Source organism: Halichoerus grypus, chromosome 7 (assembly GCF_964656455.1).
Source record: "Halichoerus grypus chromosome 7, mHalGry1.hap1.1, whole genome shotgun sequence".
Classification (NCBI taxonomy): domain Eukaryota; kingdom Metazoa; phylum Chordata; class Mammalia; order Carnivora; family Phocidae; genus Halichoerus; species Halichoerus grypus.
The window spans coordinates 116,653,559-116,673,525 of NC_135718.1; the positions used below are offsets into that span (position 1 = coordinate 116,653,559).

The following is a 19,967-nucleotide window of genomic DNA, read 5'->3' on the forward strand; positions in this document are numbered from 1 at the left end:
TGCACAAAGAGAAGGTATAAGAGGGGCTGAAAGCACAAAATCCCCGAGACATGTCCTGGGAGGCATGAGGGTTCTGTTGGTTACCGTTATATCAGCCCCTTTGATAGTACTTTCTCCTAAAGGCAAAAAGGCAGGGCAGGGGCACTGGGGCTCCCACCTGATCCTCACTAGTAACTGTTACAGTCTCCTTGACAGGAGTTCCCAGCTGAGTACTGGAAAGCTAGGACTCTAATGTACTATAAAAAAGAAAACTATAATTAGAACCAGGAACTATGCCTCACCCAAAGCTTCTCCCATGCCCAGGTGCCACACTGAAAACCTGGGCTAATCCATAGAAGTGTCCCATGTAAATGTGTGCCAAAGCAAAGAGTCACCGCTGCTGGAGCCAATTCAACGCCCCCGAAGTTCAAGGCCCCACAAACTTAAAACCTTTACAGAGTTTGGTCCCATACGGCAGACACTGTCCAGAAGGAAATCTGATTCACACAGTGGTTTCCCTCCCTCATGACTACATATTCAAACGTACATAGCTTAGGCCACTTACTTTTTCAACAAAGGACACATTTTCCATTTTTGTCATTTCAAGCTCTTTCTCCAGATCCTTGTGAGATTTCTGTAGTGCTTCTAAGGTGTCCCGCAAAGTGTCATTTTTGGATCGCAGTGCTTGGATCTTCTGCTCCAATTCCACCAGCAGATTATCCAGTTCCACTTTTTCCTTCTTCCAAAGCTGCTGTTCTCCTTCCACCTGGGACAGTTTAGAGGTGAGCAGCTCTTGGTCTTGAATCTGATTTTTCAGTATGCTGACTTCTTCCTCCTTCTCCTCTAGCTTCTGTTTGCAATCTTCTACTTGTTGAAGGAGGCCATTTGCAGAAGCCTGCACATTAAGGTAATTATTCTTGACCTGGTCAAGGCCTCGCAGTACCTGAGCCTTCTCGTGTTCAAGAGCATCTACTTGACTGCGCAGATTCTGTGCTTCGGCCTTCCAGGTGTCTTGGTCATGACACAAGGCCGCCACTTTCTCCTTTAGCTCCTTTATTTGCGTTTGAAGCATCTCCACTGCTATTTTAGATTCTTCTCTCATCTGTACATTTTCTTGCTGTTTTTCTTGCAATAGATTTTCAAAGGAAGAATTTAATACTTCTAATTCAGATACCCGTCCTTGCTCCTTCCGTAATTCTTTTATCACATTTTCTTTTTCTGACCTTATATGGACAAGATCTAATTCCAAATCTTTCAGGTTTTGGGCCATCTCCTCTATTTTTGCTTTTAGAGTCCCCACCTCTGCTTTGGAATTCTCAGCCTCAAGGATCACGCACTCTTGGTTTTTCCCTGATATCTCTAGTTCTCTTTCAAGGTTCTCTACTCTATCCTTAAGCAAGTCGGCGTGCTGTTCACTTTCCCTCAGTGTTCCTAAGACCTGGAGCTGCTCCTTTTCATCAGCTTCCAGGCGGACTTTCAGCTGTTCAATGCTGTTCCTCAGCTGATGTATTTCCTGCACGGAGGAGTCCATACTCTGTTCTTTGACCTTCGGGATTTCTTGGTCATGACACAAGGCTATTACTTCCTCATTTAGCTCTTTCAGTTGTGTTTGGAGCATCTCCAATGCAGCTTTGGATTCTTCTCTCATCTTTATTTTTTCTTTCTCCTCTTCTTCTAACTGACCTTTCAATGAAGAGAGTAATGTGTCTAATTCAGACACTTGACCTTGTTTTTCTTGTAGTTGTTTTATGAGATTTTCTTTTTCGAACCTTACTGTGCCAAGGTCTAATTCTAAATCTTTCAGGTTTTTGGTCATCAATTCCATTTGTGTTTTTAGGGTCTCCACCTCTGCTTTGGAATTCTCAGCATCAAGAATCACCAGCTCTTGGTTTTCCTCTGACATCTGCAGTTCTCTTTCAAGGTTCTCGACTTTATCCTGAAGCGAATCAGTCTTACGCTCGCTCTCTCTCAGTTTCTCTAAAACATGGAGCTGCTTCTTGTCATCAGCCTGAATGCGGACCCTCAGCTTCTCAATGCCTTTTCTTAGCTGGTGCACTTCCTCCTGCGTTGAGCTCAGCCTCACTGCAACCTCACCCTTCTCCATCAGCGCATCCTCCAAGGCCTTGGCGACGGTCAGCTTTTCGTGTTCCGATTCATGCAGTCTGGTCTGCAGGCTTTCAGATTCCCTTGCAAGTGATTCTTTCTCTTTATTCAATTGTCCAATTTGGATTTCCAACTCACTTTTTACCAAAGACAGGGCCTGTGAGTCCTTTTCCAAACTCTGCAGCTTCTCCCGGAGACAAGTGTTCTCTTCCAAAAGCTCAGTTACGTCGGAGGACAACGTCTGAACGAGCTGTGTTTTGTCCTTTACCTCTGCTCCAGCCACATCAATGTGATGGAGACACTCACCTTGATGAGATTCGAGCTCATGTATTTTCTGCTTCATCTTTTCAGACATCAGATCTAGTTCTTTATTTTCTTTTGACAAAGTATCTAATTCTCCATGAAGCTGGTTTCTCTCACTGGTGACCACAGAGAGTTCTTCTTCGAGGCGGGTTATAACTTTCTGCTTATTTTCATTGTCTTTTTCTAAATATAGCTTCTCTGTCTGAACTGTCACTAAGTCAGCTTCCACAGAGAGGGCGTGATGCTCGATGCTACCTTTCTCAGACTTTATCCTCTTTAGCTCATTTTCCACATCAAGAAATCGCTCTCTCCAGTTGTCGTTCACCTCAGCCACATTATCTTCACTAACTGCATGTGACAATTTATCTGCACCTATTTCTAAATTAGAATTGAGACCTTCTAAACTTTCTGTTCTCTGGTGTAATTCCTGGTTGTCACAAGAAAAGGATTCCAATCTTTCACTTAAGTTTGATTTTTCTTTCTTGAGTTCCTCAACTATTTTTTCTAACTCTATACATGCTTCCATCTTGGTGGTTACTTGTGCTTCCTGTAAATCGAGTTTTGAGTCTAACTCTTTTATTTCACTTAGTAAACTTTCAACTTTTTTGTCACGTTCCTCTATGACATGAAGTAACCTCAAATTCTCATTTGATGACTCTTTTACCTGCAGTTGAAGATTCTGAATGGTGACCTGAGTCTCCAGAAAATCCATAGGTACCAGAGCATTAGGACCAGAAAGTGACAATTCAGAAATGCGTTCTAAACAGCCCTGGGTTTTGTCTTCGGCTGGGGTCTCATAACTGGCTTCTGGGGACTGTTCCCTAGACCATTCTCCTGTGAATCTGACTGGACTGGTCTTGGTTATTTTTTCTGTCTGTAGATTGAGGTCCTGCTGAACACCTTCTTCACAAATCTGATGAATGTCACGCTTTGGTGTTCTCTCTTGCGTTTCCAAAGTATATTCTTCTGATTCTTTTACATCACAGCTATTGTTTCCACCCCGAAGAGCCTGTAGTTGTAATATACAATGAGAATTCATTTTATTTTTCAAGAGAAATCAAAATAGAATAAATAGGCTTAATTATTACTTTATAGAAACTGGCTTCTTGCCTCTGCTAAACACATCTCTTCAAATGGCATATTTCCCACGCCATTCTCCTCTCTCAATCCAAATACCCAACACAATTAAACAAACATTCAATAAGTGTTCTCCACAGGCAAGGCACTGGGTAAGGTATTGATCACGAAGACAAACCCTTCAGATCAGTTATTTGATCATCTAAATTGTAACATATTTAAATTTCATATTTTTTTCTTGCTAGAAATGTCCTTGGTAGCCTAAATATAAAATTTCTTTTTGTGATTATCAAGTAAGAAGCTAACAAATTCCACATAAAATGTTCAGCTTACATCTTCAGCATTTACAATATTCTTCACTGAGAGAAGTTTTCATGACCAGATCCCCAGCCCAAGGACTTAATCACAGAGCCAGCACTAACTATCCATATTCTTGGATAAATTACATGTCTGGATCTCACCTTCTTCTCATCTATAAAATGGGGATCTGCTGCTGTGACCACTATGACCCATCATGTCACCACCTGCCCTCCCTAATTTACTGAGGCAGACAGACGGAATCAAGTGAGACTTGTCAACGGGACAGCATTACTAGTTTAGCTGATAGACTAGAAAGGGCGAAGTTATGACTTAACAATTTCATATCCCAGTAAGAGATGTCTCTTTAAATGACTGATAACAAACCATAGATTTGTAACAGACCAAACTGATAAGAAAATTACTCAGTAATATGTAATAAACTCCTGCATTTAGTTTCATGACTTTAACTCTCTAATATTGAAATAGTCTGAAAATGGCAAGAAAACTTAAAATTCGTATCATATTGCCATCCATACTCTAATTTAATATTTAACTATGGTTTATTACCACAGTTATTATTTCACTCACAAAGAGTGAAAACACATACATATCCTCAAGATGACTTCTGACTCCATAATATAATTTTCTCCAGGAGACTTTAAAAAACATCTTCGGTAATTTCCTACATGTAATGTTTGAGTGGAATCATTATAGAAATTTACATCCCCCCACCCCCGCCCCAATCAGGCTTACTAATTTTTCTAAAGTTGTGCTTTGTTTAAAAAAAAACAAAAAACAAAAAACAACTTTTGGTGTGTGTGTGTATATGTTTGTTTTTATACCCTTGAACTCTAAAAATATTTTAAGTTTGATTTAATGTAGATTTCAAGTCAACAAACATTTCTCGAGCGCCTGCTGGGCATGTAACTGGAGAAACAGCATGTAAATCCCAGGTACTTACATCTTCTATGTCGGTGCCGTGCAAAGACAGAGAACTCAAGTCCAGACCTTGTAGCTGGAGTCGTGCAACTTCGAGCTCAAATGACAGGTGTTCAGTCTGTTTCTTTTCTGCTGCCAACTTGGATTCCATCTCCATGGTCACGCTTGTCAGCTTCTGCTGCCACTGTTCATTTTCTGACAAATACTGCTTCCTGAGACAGTCGAGCTCTTCCCTTTTGGAAGTTAATAACTGCTCGAGCTCTTTAATCTCCTTATTTTTCATAATCTCCTGATTTTCGACTTTGTCTTCTAGCTTTTTGAGGGATTGCAGGTACATCTGACAGAGAGTCTCAAGTTCTTCAACGCTCCTCGCTGGGGCAGACAGAATTTCTTTCTTGGTCAGATTCTCCTCCTCCGGACTGCAGCAAGATCTTTCCTCTATATTAGACTGGTTTGCTGAAATATTCCCATCTAAATTACTCAAAAGTGATGTTTCTCCTGTCTGGTCTAAAAGGTCTTTGCAAAAAGAGGATTCTCCCAAACGTGTAAGGCTAGGGCTGTCAGTCACACAAGAGAATGATAATGACAGAAAATGCCCTTCCTCAGGTCCCCGCATCTCCTCCTTTACCAAGTCACCTTGGAAGTTTCGCAGACTTGTTGACAAGATCGAATTTTCAGCCTTTAATGCGTCCACATAAGACTGTAGCTCTGACATCTTAGAGCTCACTTGACAGTGCTGATCATGTAAAATTTTGTGTTCGCTCTGTAAAGATGAGAATTTCTCCTGTAATTCAGCGAACTGCATTTGAACTTCATTTGACAATGTCAAGTGCTCATAGCAATTACTGTCATCCAAAGGATTTAAGGACACACGTTTCTGCTCATTTTGTCGTTCACCAGATTCACCTTCCGCCATTTCTTTCACCAACTCACCTTGGAGAAGGCCATTTTCGTTGTTTATTTTAACTTCATTTACTAGTTTCTCCATCTCCTCTGCCATTTTACTAGTTGCTGTGATACATTCTGATCTTGAATCATTCAGCTCAGACATTAGCTCAAGCTTTTCAACCTGCAGCATCTCACACATCTTCTCTAGCTCACTCAGCTTGCTCATTGCTGTTTGGAGAGAGCACTGCAGATGCGCATTGTCATTTTGACTTGCTGACAACTCATGAAGCACTGAAATATACTTTTCTTCTGTACCTGTGTCACAGTCTTTAGGGCCACTAAGTTCTTGTGACTGGGCATCGCATTGCAAATTTCCAGTTTCTAATTCTATTCCAATTGTCTGTAGTTCGTGCTGTAGGCATTGCTTCTCCTTCTCGCTTTCCTTAAGTTTTAATTCCCTATTTCTCATCTTAGCTTCTAATTGTACCAACTGTGCATTATAACAGTCTAGAGAAGGATCTTTAACTTCAAGATCCATCGGAAGTTGAACATGACATTTATTTATCTCACTCTCTCCATCCACAGAGTCGCTAATTGGCTCTGATTCTAGAATCTCATGCTCTTGTTTCGTCTCAATTAACGTCATCAGGTGCTCATTCTCTTGTACTAAGGCATTAAGTTCCTTTTGCATCTTACTTTGTTCTTCCTTTAAGGTCATGATTTCTTGCTTTAAACCATCTGCCTCACTCTCGGACCTGTTTTGGATATCTGCAATCTCCGATCTCAGATCTTGCTGCACTGCCCCCAACTCCAGTGCTAGATTCTGGTTTGTTTCTTCAGCTAAGGCTAATTTTGTTACAAACGCTTGGTGTTCCCTTGCAAATGTTTCCTTTAGATGTTCCAGTTCCTTTTGTCTATTTTCACAAGCACTACTGCACTCATTTAGCAAGCATTCTAATTGAGAGTTCTTTTCTTGAGCTGCTTTATATTTTTCACTAAGATCCTCAAATGCACATCTTGTTTCTTCACACCTTTGTTGTAAAATAAGTCTTTCTTGCTCATACTGATTGGATAACTCTGAAATGCTTTTGTCTCTTTCATCTATACAGTTTGAAAAACTCTCACTTTTTTGGATTAGGTTAATCTTCTCTTGATTTAAGGTTGCATTAATTTCCTTAAGAGTCTCATTCTCTTGGGTCAGATCTTCAATTTCCTTTCTGTATAAAGAAATGGTGGAACTCAGTTCCTTTTTCTCCGAGCTCAGGGTTTCAGACAAGAGTTGTAGCTCCTTTAGAGATTCTTGAAGTAAATGGTTACTCTTTTTATATTCTTGAATCTCTGCTTGCTCAGTTTCTAATTTTTCATTCAAAAGCTGGAACTCTCTTTCCTTGTTCTCCAGAGCAGCTAAAGTTTCAGCAAAAGCATTTTGATGAACAGAAGTGTCTTCTTGTAACTTACTAATGCGTTGACTTGTTTCAGCCACAAAACTTTGATGCATCTGCTCTGCTTTAATGAGATTTTCTTCTATTTCTCCTCTGATTTGCACCAATTCTTCACACTGCTTTTGTAGATCTGAGTTCATCTGCTTTTGAGACTCTAATGAAAACTCAAGAGACATGACTCGATTTTGTAAGATGGCTGAACTTTTTGGACCTGGGTCTGCTTCTAGATAGCATTTGCTCCTCTCTGAAGGCATGCTTCCTTGTTCTCCAATTATATTTGCAAAGGAATTATTCATTGCAGACTGCTGTTCAAAAGCCAAAAGACTTCTGTGATGAGCCTCATTTGTCACGAGAGAAGAATCTTTGGATTTTAGCAGATCCTGGAAGCTCTCATATTCAGCCTGCAAGTCTTGGTAACGCTGATCTTTGTCTATGACTTCACTTGACAATAACTGAAGCTTGTGTTCGAGATCTTCCACTTGCCCGGTAAGCTCAGAAATCTTCAAGTGCATGTTCTCTATTTCCTTCTTGTGTTTCTCGTCTGAGACCTCGGCTTTCTGCTGCAGGTCTGCATAAGCTTCTTTCTGTGTCTCTACCTCCACAGTCTTGCTGTCTATCACATTGTGAAGGTTTCTGATCTCAACACTGAGATTTTCACTTTCCATCTCCAGCGTTCTCACTTTCTCATTGTATTCGTGACTTTTTATTTGTTGTGTCTTGAGACAAGTTTCCAAGTGATTAATTTTACTCTGCAAGCTTCCCTTTTCTGATTCCAGCTGACTTAAAAGTTGTTCATTTTCACTTTTCCAACGAGCAAACAGAGTCTTCTCTTCTTTCAATTCTTCATATTCTTTCTTTTTTAACTCCAAAGCAATCAGTAAAGCTTCGGACTCTTTCTCTATTTTGCTTAACTTATCATTCAGTTGTTCAATGTGATGCTCCCTTTTCTTCAAAAGGTCTTGAGAGCAATCTCGCTGCTTTTCCAGATCAGCCAAGGCAAGCTTCAGTTTTTCTAAAGTCAAGGAATTCTCTTGCTGATTGATTTTTTCTTGAAGATCTCTTAACATGGTTTCCTGAGAGGCATTCTTAGCTATTAAAAAAAATTTTTTTTTTTAGTTGTCATGTTTTTAATAAATATTTATTCTACAAGAATTCCAAACACTTTAAAAAAAAAATCTAAACAAACATAACAGCCTCTCAAGCCCTAGGACAATCAGCATTATTGCCTGGGTACCTCCTGGAAAGTAGATCACCTGATAATTATCTGAGCTTACATATAGACAATGAGGAAATGGTCCTTATAAGGATGATAAGAGGGACGTCTGGGTGGCTCAGTCGGTTAAGCATCTACCTTCAGCTCAGGTCATGATCCCAGGGTCCTGGGATAGAGCCCCACATCAGGCTCCCTACTCCGCGGGAAGCCTGCTTCTCCCTCTCCCTCTACCCCTCCCCCTGCCTCTGTGCATGCTCTCCCGCTCTCTGACGAATAAATAAATAAAATCTTAAAAAAAAAAAAAAAGGATAAGACATTTGTTCATCTTCTTTCTAAACTTAATAAAGTGTTGCTGCATGAAACAGCAATAAATACTTATTCCGAGAAAGAAAACTGTGAAAAGAGCAGCATTGAGGTAGAAATATTCTATTTCACTACAGAGTAATTCTGATTTCCCAGAAAAGTGAGTAATTATTCCACCATGTTAGCCAAAAATCTACAGGATTGGGCTTAAGTACAAAAGAGTAAATAATGCTGTGTATCAGTAACTCTCACGGCCTACAGGTACTATCGAGGAACAATGTTGCCCACATCCCAGCCCCTTACAGTAAGTGTCTATGAATAGGAGAATCAAATGGAAGATTTTCCAGACTCCACTGCCACCTCATGTCTACCCCCGGGCCCGTCCTAGTTGGAAATAATTGCAGTGCTTTCATTCAGCAGTGATCGGAAGGCTCCATGTTCCTCAAATACGTTGGGGGAGTATAAGTGTTGAGAATCTCAATAGAAGATGATAAAGCTAGCATGTATGATAAACTCAGTTGTTACACTACAGGGAAAACAATTCCTAGTTTGTTTGATTTTATTTATTTACTTGAGAGAGAGAGACAGAGATAGCGAGAGAGAGCTTGAGTGGGGAGGAGAGAGAGAAGCAGACTCCCACTGAGCAGGGAGCCCAACCTAGAACTCGATCCCAGGACCCTGGGATCATGACCTGAGCCGAAGGCAGACGTTTAACCGACTGAGCCACCCAGGCACCCCCCAGTTCCTAGTTTTAATCTGTTAATCTCAGTCTACCTACTGAGAGTTGAAGGCCCTTGAGGCGCTGTCTTCACAAGCCATCATTCCACTTCACTTGTGAGGACCTCACACAACCAACACTGAAAAATGCCCTCGCCCTTCCTTTTCTGAGTTTTCTTTCAAGAAAGCTGAAGACTGACATTTTTACCCCCTGCCATGGAAGAATTGAAAGCCGTCTTAGGGAGATCAGAATTTAAACGAGGAAAGAGTCACAGAGAAGTGTGGCACACATTCCACAGGGCAGGTTAAAAGAAGTCCTAGAGGTACATACACCCCAGCTGAGAAAATTAATGTACATAAAAGACATACGGTACATACAGATAAACATGAAATGGTGGGCTCGTGTGGTGCGTGCAGCATAATCCAGTGTCTGTGTGGAAAGTGAGGAAAGAAAATCACTCAGTCAAGTAAGTCCTCAAAAAAAAAAAAAAAAAAGGTCATTAACGGCTGGGAAAACATGCATTCAATACAGGATTTCTCCATCGTCTGGGGGACAAACACACTTGAGACACAAAGAATAGCACTCTGGGGTGAGAGACAGCACTGACAATTTACTTTTGTGTGGAGAATATTTACCCTTCTGGTTTCAAAGGCAGTTTGGGACTCTGTGTGTTCCAATAAAAAAAAATGTCGAACTATCACTCTGAAACTAAAAAGTGGAAGAGAGAAAATTTTCTCCACATCAACTGCAGACATCTTTCTAGGAAGATATATAGGAAAATCGAAAAATGTTGCTAAGGCCATCCATCCTCCCTCATGGGACATCAGCTTAGAAAAATACCTCCAAACGCTCAGTTTACTTACCCCTCATTTCTTCTGCAACATTCTGGCTCTGACTCAAACTCTGTTTGGCCTTCCTCAGCTCTTCCTCCAGGTGGCAGACTTCTCTGGCCCGTTGCTCAGACTGACTCTTCAGAACACTGTATTCCTTCTTCGCTTCCTAAAGCACACATTTAATTGGTTATAATCAAAACCACTCAAACTAGTTATGACTTCTGCCTTATAAGGGTCCCTAATGGGACTACTTGTGTATCTCACTAGGGGAGGAATCTCACTTTTCCCTTTGAGAACTTAAGTGTCACTTAAGTTAGACATCTTACTTCAATCAGATGATTTTATGAATAGAACTAAAAAGCACAAAACCCAAAATGGACAATAATCTTTTCCCTTCAAGAAACAGACTTCTTTGACATTTCTGGACGTCCCTATGCTTGTTAAAGAGTTAACTCATAAGGAAAATCCTATTTACAAGATCCTCAAAGAAACAGGCTCCAAGGTCCAATCACACCTGAATGATCAAATACGTTTTTGCAAAGATCTGATGTACTAATAAACCAAAATGCACACGACAGATTTTTTCCTTTTCATTGTAAAACTATGTTAAGGCTTACTGTAATGAGGATGTCTTTATGAGTATTAAGTTTTTATTAAGAAAATCTACAGTGTGCAAGACGCTGGGAAGGGTGTTATGAAAGATGCAAACATAAATAAGACTAGAGTCTCCAGCCCTCAGGGCAGGTCTCCCACTCCAGTGGGGGAGGACTGGATACTAATCACTTAGTTCATACCAGGATGTGCTAAATACTAAAGAGAAGTGGAGTATGTTATGGGAAATCAGAGAGCAGATACATGGAAGGAAGAATTCTTTCTATATGGAGGAAATCTGAGATTTCACAGTGAAAACAGGTTCTTTGGGTACCTGATTAGGTGAAGTAGTCACATAAAAAAGTAGCAGAGACTCATATGCATGTCCATTCTATGACTATGGAGGTGTGCCTATTTTTGAATCTTAAAACCAAGCAATGTTTATTTATATGCCAAATAAAAACACTATTACTGGGGTGCCTGGGTGGCTCAATCTGTTAAGCGTCTACCTTCAGCTCAGGTCATGATCCCAAGGGCCTGGGATCAAGCCCCGTGTCGAGCTCCCTGCTCAGTGGGAAGTCTGCTCCTCTCTCTCTCTCCCTTGCTCATGCTCTCTCGCTCACTCTCTCTCACTCAAATAAATAAATAATCTTAAATAAAATAAAATAAAAACACTATTGCTTATCAACCACATAAGACTTGCACAATAAATAAATCCTCTACTTATATTCCTCAATCTGTTTTTCAACCTTCAATGACTGTATAGATGATAAGTATCTCGGCCTATATCCTATGCCACTCTCTGGACCATCGGGGATTGGCATATATTGTTACAAACAGACGGAACCAAGCTCCTCGCATCCTTAGGGCAAAAACATTTCATAAGGGTACCTTTTTTTAAAACTGCACTTCAAAAATACCCCCCATGAGAAGAAGGGGAAATTTTTGAATCTTAAAGAAACAATTAAGACCCATCGTCCAAAACCCTACAGCCCCGTTGGAAAACAGATGGCCCTGGCAAAGCTGTGCTGGAAGGTTGCCTTCAATTATCAGTCTGGTTACTACCAGCAGATGGGTACCCATGCAGCAAAGCCAAATTCAAGAAGAGGGAGAATCTGGCTAGTAGAACGTACTTGAAAACTTCCTGGCAGCTGCCGTGTTCATGCATATATGTTCATTTCATCCTCAGAGTAAGACAAAGCCTGTTGTAGTTACATTCCTCTGGCTCCTTTGTCCCAATCCTGCCTCCCTTCCATGAGCTAAATGGACACTTGATCAGTCAGGACTGCAGTGTAAAGTTCTGCCAAGAGGGACCATCAAGGTGCACGGATGTTGCAGACTTGAACGAGCATCATTAAACTATAGAAACTATAATCGCTTGTTTGCTCTCCGGGCTCAGAATAATCACCACTCAGATGAGATCACAGATGTGAAAGGAAAACGACCTTAAAGCACTTTAACAAGGGTAATGGAGCATTATTATTAGCATTTCTTCCCAAAAATTGACAGCAGCCATATCTGCGTAATCCGTGCTAAGATTAGCGGAATGAGTTCGATGTAAAATAGTAACCAGCTTGTTTAACTACCTGAGTTGACTTCCCATTTTTATTGTGCAACCTAGGACATATTCTCTCACCCTAAAATATTAATTAAATCAAGTGACATCTGCATCTGGAGGAGGGGCCTCAAAGCTGAGAAGACACTGTTCAAACCTGGGGGCATCCCAACAGAAGGAAGGTAAAAAGAAGGAGAAGAGAGAGGGAAGGGGGCAACTTATGCTTGTTTATATGTCTGTGGGTCTCTATCCATCTCTGTCCATAACTGGGGGCATTTAAATGAGTAGTAAGCTCAATGGAAAGATTAACATGTCTTTCTCTATTCTGGCATTAGCTCCGTAAATATTTGTTTCTAACAAAATGTTCAGCCAATCCTGGGACCCAGCAGGCTTGTAATACTATGGCTACGACCAACCCAAGAATTTTAAAAGGCCAAAATGTGGAAAATGAACATCTGAAAATGGATCTGTAGGCTGCCATCCATCAGCAATTAGTTTTCTGTGAGGCCACAGCCACTCAAGACTTGATTGGCTAGCTCATTAGCAACAATGAGTTAAGCATACAAGGATGTATTCTCCTAGGCATCTCTTGCATCCTCAAATGATTTGCAAAATTTGGCACTAGTCTAGAAAAACACAACAAAAATCCCTATCACCACAAGCCAGCATTAGAGCTTAGCAAGCAATTCCACCCAGATCAACTTCAGTTTAGGAGCAGCAAGGGAAGCATCATTTCCTAGGGCCAGACAAAACAAATTTCGGTTACTGTGTGGCATTTCATGATCCCATCCATGAACGGAACTTAATACGTCCCCTGCTGGGACGAAGTCTATATCATGAACAAGGGAGGGATGCGGGGTCTGTCCCTTTCCACCTCATCATTCTTGCCTGCCAGGCCAAGCTCCTTAGAGAACCTGCTATACTACAGATCCCCAAGCTCAGGGAGGTCCCCAGACAAGCGTTCCCTCATCTTGGCTATCACATGATGGCATTTTATTGCCTACCCCCAATGCTAGGCGGCTGGCACTGGATGAGGGATGAGCAGCTTACCTAAAGCCTCCTTTCACTTTGATACTAGACATTAATTTTACCATTGATTGGGCCATTAAGTCACATTTCTGGTACAGATATGCTCTCATTGTGAGCAGCTTATCTGTTTACTAAATGCAGACAAGGAAAATTTCAGTACAACTGTCGCATTATTTCAGCATCCAAAACCTATAAGCATGATAGGATTGTTTGTACTTAACTTGGAATTCGACACAGAAAGCTACCAGAGTGAAAAAAGAGTAGAACAGGCAAAATTTTTAATGTGAAAAATCTCAAATGCACTGTCCCCTGCTCATCACTTTCTGTGCCTACAGGGGACAGCAAACGGTGGGAACACCAAAGGTCATAGCTCTTGTGGAGACCAGGGCAATGAACAGGTACCCTGTAATACTTTACTAATAAACACTCATGTGCTGGGCACTGGTCTAAGCACTTTACACAGGATATTTAATTTCATCATTAATACAGCTTAGAAAAGGGAAGGGTAGTATTTGTCCCTATATGCAGATGAGTAAAGTTGGACTCAGAAAGGCTAGGTCATTGTCTGAAGGTCACACAGCAGGGAGGTGGCAGAAAATGATGCAATCCCAGGTCTCCCTTCCTCTCAAGCTTCTATTCTGCTACTAAGTTGTACCACCGCTCTAAATGGGTAAATCACTTTTCTAATGCCAATCCCAATTCAAAATGCAAAGCCAGCTAAACCCTTGGAATTCTTGATATCACCCTCAACAGAAGATACATCTCCACAAACATAAACGAAGGCCAATAGTACAAATCCCTTAGCCCTGTGCTAGGCACTTTCACGGGACACAGAAATCAGTGAAATCTAAGCGCAACATGATACACAATTAACCCTACAGGCTAGAGTTCACGGTGGACAAGCTCTACAGAGGGCAAACCCGAGCCTGGCGGGGGTGCACACATCTTCAGAAACACCTGCAAGACAATGTCCAGCCCACTTCCGTAACTTGGCTGAGCAAACAGTGTCTGGACCCTCTTCACCAGAAGACTGCCTCTACAAAATGTTTCCACTAGGCAGCCAGTGGAGTCGCGGGAGAGTTTCCGGCTGGAAGGAAAGCTCACAGGGGGAAGAGTTCGGTGCCAGTCTGCTGTGGTAATGTTAGCAGAAGCATCTGTTGGTTGGTCCCCACTGGCCAAAAAGGCAAACATTTGTTTTGCTGAAACAAACACTCCCATTTGAAAACGGTCGCTGATGAAACCATCATGTGACACGAAGTTTGCTTCCCCTGGGGTGGCTGGGGCTGTGGCCTCCTGTCCCCAGCAGCATGACCCCTCCGAGACCTGCCACTCTAGTGATCACCTCTTTGCTACTGACAGACGTTCGAACCTGGCAATCAGGATACGCTCTTCAAAGCTGCGGGGATAAATACATGTAGACGTTCCCCCTCTGATAAAGAACTGTTCTTTGGTTCTCTGGTCTAAAAAATGACTGCAAAAGATTTAAAGAAGTGGGAAAAATTCTTTCCTGTGATATTTGATAGAGAAAAAACTCCCGTTCTGCCGTGCTTCTTTGTAAGATTACAGTGCTGATTTATGGTCCTAGTCAGGCTGTTTCAATCTACTAACTGTCCCCAGATAAGCCTTTTCAGACAAGCTCCAGGCCAGGGCGCCTGGGTGGCTCAGTCAGTTAAGCGTCCAACTCTTGATTTCGGCTCAGGTCATGATCTCAGGGTCGTGGGATCAAACCCCACGTTGAGCTCCATGCTGGGCGGGGGAGTCGGCTTAAGATTCTCTCTCTCTCCCTCTGTCCCTTCAACCTCTCCTCTCCCTCTTTAAAAAAAATAAATAAATAAAATAAACTCCAGGCCACTAAATAAAGAGAGAAGCTGAATTAAAGTATGGATAAAATCCTGTAACAATATCAAGCCAATTTTCTCATATCCAAGCCACTGAAGAAACTTCATCCACCATTTTGTGTAATAAGCATGAATCTCCAAAAAAAAGACACTGTCAACCTTGCACATGCCAACATGACTTTGGAAGTTAGGGCAACAACTAACAATTACTTGTTGTTGTTGTTGTTTTTGGAGAAAGAGAGAGAAAGAGAGAACGCACACAGGTGGGAGTTGGAGCGGAGGGAGAGAATCTCAAACAGGCTCCAGGGCCACTGTGGAGCCTGACACAGGGTTCAATCTCACCACCCTGAGACTGAGACCTGAGCCAAAATCAAGAGTCCGAGGCTTAACCAAATGAGCCACCCAGGAGCCCCTTACAAGAATTTTAAATCTAGAAATTTTCATCTGTCATTGCTTTTGTTTATTTAAATCTGTGATTTTCCACAAAGTTAATATTTGATGACTCAAAAGCCAACCCTTAGAAAGGGGATTTAAATTATACTTCCCATCACCAATTTTGTCTCTTTCCTCTTAGAATAGAAAATTTTATTCCTTTCCACTTCTTTCCATTTTTCGGGTAATCTAAATAATCTTTAAAAAAAAAAAAAGTAGTACATGATCTTAATACAAGTCATGTTTACCTATAATTGCTAGACGCTTATTAGTAATCATACGAATGCAAAGTGAAAAAAAAAGTACATACGTTCTATGTTGTAGGTTACATACAAAACACTTTGTAATACTTCCGACAAATAAAAAGGAAAATTATGTACGGTCATGATAAAAGACGGAGAAACAGTATAGGAATTCTCTTGTACCCTCCCGCTTCACCCCACACAGAAGTTGATAAATTCTCATCTCAGTGCCTCACTTACCTCACTGCTTCTCCTCAGCTCATTTTCCTTGACCTGACTCGCCTGTAACACCTGTTCAGTTCGGCAGAACTTCTGCTTAAACTCTTCCAAAGTTTTTTCTAGCTGGTGCTTTCCTGATGTGACCTGCAAAGAGGAAAAAAGGCAAAGTTTCATTTTTATGTTCTTTACTTTTTTTTTTTTTTTTAAAGATTTTATTTATTTTTGAGAGAGAGAGAGAGAGAACGAGCACGAGCAAGGTGAGAGGGAGCGGGAGGGGGAGAGGGAGAAGCAGACTCCCCACGGAGCAGGGAGCCTGACGCGGGGCTCGATCCCAGGACCCTGGGATCATGACCTGAGCTGAAGGCAGACGCTTAACACCCAGGTGCCCCTGTTCTTTACTTTTTAAATAAATTATTTATTCTTAAATAAAATGGTCGTGGAATATAAGAACTGACGCCATCTATTTTGGGTGAGACATGATCTATGTTACAGCTGAATACAGCATTATAGGTTTAACTTAAAATAGCATCAGATCAACTTGGGTGACAGCACATAGAAGAGGAAAAAGAGCTGGGTGTGGGGAGGGAGCCACAGAGAAAAAAAATAAATTTAACCACAAAAAAGTGAAACAATGAAACAGTAATAAACAACCAAAACAAAAAGCTGAGCTAAGAAACAAACTCGGAGACATATTTGCTGTGTGACAGATTAAAAGTTATATATCTGTGATACAACAAACAAAGCACATCTATGGTTCAATTTAGAAAAACGTAAACTGAATTTTTAAGAGTAAATAACAAACAGACAAACAAAAAAATACAAATGGCAAATCAACTTCTGAAAGAAACATCCTCAGTGGTAGTCAAGGAAGAATGAAATGAAACAACGATAAGATGACTTTTTCACTCCTTAGTTAGCAAAATTTATAAAACCAGGACTATCTCCTAGTAACAAGGATGGGCGAAAACAGGACCTCTCTTACACCAACCAGGTGAGAAGGTACATTACAACTTTTTGAAGGGCAATTTGTCAGAATCGATCACAAGGGAGAATACACATGCCCTTGAGACAGCCAATTTCACACATGGAAACCTGTCCTACAGAAACACCAACACAGAAACACCCATGATGCTACCCAAGGATGTTACCACCAGGGCTACAACGAACAAGAAGATGTTGAGCACCTAAACATCCACCCATGGAATAATTAAATAAACTACAAAACATCTAATAAAAGCAAGGCTTAGACCAAAAAAAAAAAAAAAAAAAAAAAAACCAAACAAACAAAAAGGCCTTTTTATTAAAAACCTTGGAGGAAGCCCATTAAACACTAACAATTTATCCTCGGAAAGGAGTTTTTTGTTTGTTTGGTTTGGGGTTTTTTGTTTTGTTTTGTTTTTCCCCAACCTTGGTTAGCCAGATAGAGGACTCACTCTTGGTACGTAACAGATGTCAGGGAGTGTCATCTCTCCCATTTCGGCTGCATCCCCATCTCTGGTTCCGCTACTAAGAGAGGTCAACATGACTCACTCCGGCGGCTGGTTGAAAACAGACTGTGAGGAGCAAGTCCAGAAGGAGGGAGAACAGTGAGGAGGCTAGTACAGTAATCCAGGTGAGAAGTGACAGTGTCCTAGACCAGCCAGGGGACCAGCGATGGGGAACAGTAGCCAGAGCCGGTATAAAAGGCTAGACACCAACATTCATTAGACAGAAACTCAGGGAGATAACAGAATCAGAGGGAAGGGATGGAAGAGTTTACTACCAATTTCCTAAAATATGGGTTTTAATGTTTCAGTTGTTGATGGCAATCTAGTATTTATTTTCTTTATAAAGCATATTACACAGGACTATTGTGGAAAAATTAAAGAGAGGCAAAAGCCAAAATAAAACAAAACTGCTTAACTGTATAGTCCAGAGATAAGCAAAGCTCATGGTTGGCATAGCTTTTACAAACTATGTATTGGACATAATCATTTGTTCATAAATATGCAGTGCCATTGTTTAAAATGATAATAGTAATCTAAATGCATGATAAAAAAACCCAAAACAACAGCACAGAACAGTAGGAAATAAAAAACTGATTTCTGTCCAACACCATCCCTCTTTCTATATACAGTTTTTACCATTTCTATTTTTATTCTTTCGATGGCTACTTTCATTAATTGAAATAACAATCTTATAACAACATTAAGGATTTATCAGTGGATTCCCACATACAGTAATACCTACCTCCCCTTCAATTTACAAATTTTAGTAAAAAATACATTGGCTTCTTCCATTGTTTTAATATTATAATTTTAAATAATAAACTTAAGTCTCTTTTTCTTGATCCAATAACTTTAAATATGTATCTTGACTCCCTATTAAGTAAAATGTATAAACATGCATTTCTAGCAATCTTTTTGTCTTCTCTCTACTCTTCAAGTTCTGTTCATTTATTCAGGGCCCGAGTTTATGGTTTTGCAGGCAACTCCAAGGGGTGTCATTCATTCCTAGTCCTCGTGGGTTTGTATGGTTATCACAACGTCTTTCGGGGGGCACCATTTTGTATTGTAATTCACACAAATACACCGATTGGCAAAGAATGGTAAATTTTGTATAAATATATACAGTCTATTCTACAACTATGATTGTTTTGTTCATATTTCTATTCAAAAACCTGAAAACCAGTAAAACATAATTTATATTTACTCCCTTTAAAAAAAAGTCATACAAATCAGGTTTATTCTTAGCAAGGAGGGAGGAAGCACATGGAGGGTTTCTGGGAGTAGCTGAAAAGATTCTATGCCCTGACACAGATAATGGTTCTAAGAGAGCATTCCTTATAATAATTCATTGAATTGTAAATTTGTTCTATTTAGATTTTGTATGTTAACACAAAAAGGTTTAAATATAGGTATACATATAATATCCACACATATACAAAAATACATAGGCACATACAGACACGCAATACACACATGTGTGTGTGTGAGTGTGTGTTTCAATAAAGGTGGAGTCAGAAGAATCCTAATGGAAGGCTTTGAGGTGTGAGAGAAAAAGTAGAGTTGAAGATGACATGGCGGTGATCGGGTTCAGTGATATGAAGGATGGAACTGCTATTTACTGGGGTAAGGAAGACTACGGGAGGAGCACATTTGAAACAAATAGCGGGAGTTCAGCTATTACCCCACCAAGTGTGAGATGCCTATTGGACAGGCGAGTGGAAATACCAGGTACACACGCAAGCCTGAAAGTTCAGAACAAGCGTCCTGGCTGAAGATAATAATACAAGGGCTGTCATCATATAGGTGAGAGGCAAGGCCAGAAACTGGATGAGATCATTTTTGGAGTAAGTGTTAAATAAGTAAAAGGATTATAGTTTTCAGCGCTTTGACTGTTTGGGGGGCATAAATTACTCGGGAGGTCTCCCACCTGGTGACATGCCCGAGAACCACGGGAACATCACACCCCTCCACAGACCTTCAGGTCTGAGATGCTCACTCACTTCCGTCTTTCTGTAAATGAGAAACCCCAGACTCAGACAGACTCAGTTTGTTCTCTTCTTTGGTTAAGTAAGGAAAGGGAGGTTAGAGCCATTTTTCTTTAAAAGCATCACAGTGTCAGCTGCAGTATAGAAAACGTATGAATAAGGAAAAGGGGGACTACTGGAGGAGAGAAATAAGCCAGCTCCCTACTTTATCCAGGTCAGCCTGAAGGCTATTGCGAGCGTTCTTGGCTTGCTGTAACTCCTGCGTGAGTCTGGCTTTCATCTGCCCGCACTCCTGGTCCAGGGCTTGGAAGGCGCGCTGCTGACGGGAGAGCTCCTGAAACACCAAAAGGCACACGCGTCAGTCGGACTGCCGGCGGGTAACGAGGAGACGCCAAGGTGGGTGGACAAGCCTCCTACGGCGGGCCAGGCCGCGCTGAAAGAGCAGGAGACAATAGGGAGCCAGGCTGACCATTCACTTAATGATAAACATT

General features: G+C 41.0%; 1 protein-coding gene across 1 annotated transcript in view; it reads right to left on the minus strand.

Annotated features, from left to right (window-relative positions):
• CENPF (centromere protein F) overlaps positions 1 to 19,967 on the minus strand; it is a 101,517-nt gene that overhangs the window by 19,016 nt on the left and 62,534 nt on the right. The window contains exons 10-14 of the mRNA XM_036099982.2: positions 19,682 to 19,810; positions 16,026 to 16,148; positions 10,129 to 10,264; positions 4,724 to 8,121; positions 545 to 3,394 (exon numbers count right to left, since the gene is read on the minus strand). Coding sequence (XP_035955875.2) covers positions 545 to 3,394; positions 4,724 to 8,121; positions 10,129 to 10,264; positions 16,026 to 16,148; positions 19,682 to 19,810 — 6,636 coding nt within the window. The remainder of the gene's footprint in view (positions 1 to 544; positions 3,395 to 4,723; positions 8,122 to 10,128; positions 10,265 to 16,025; positions 16,149 to 19,681; positions 19,811 to 19,967) is intronic.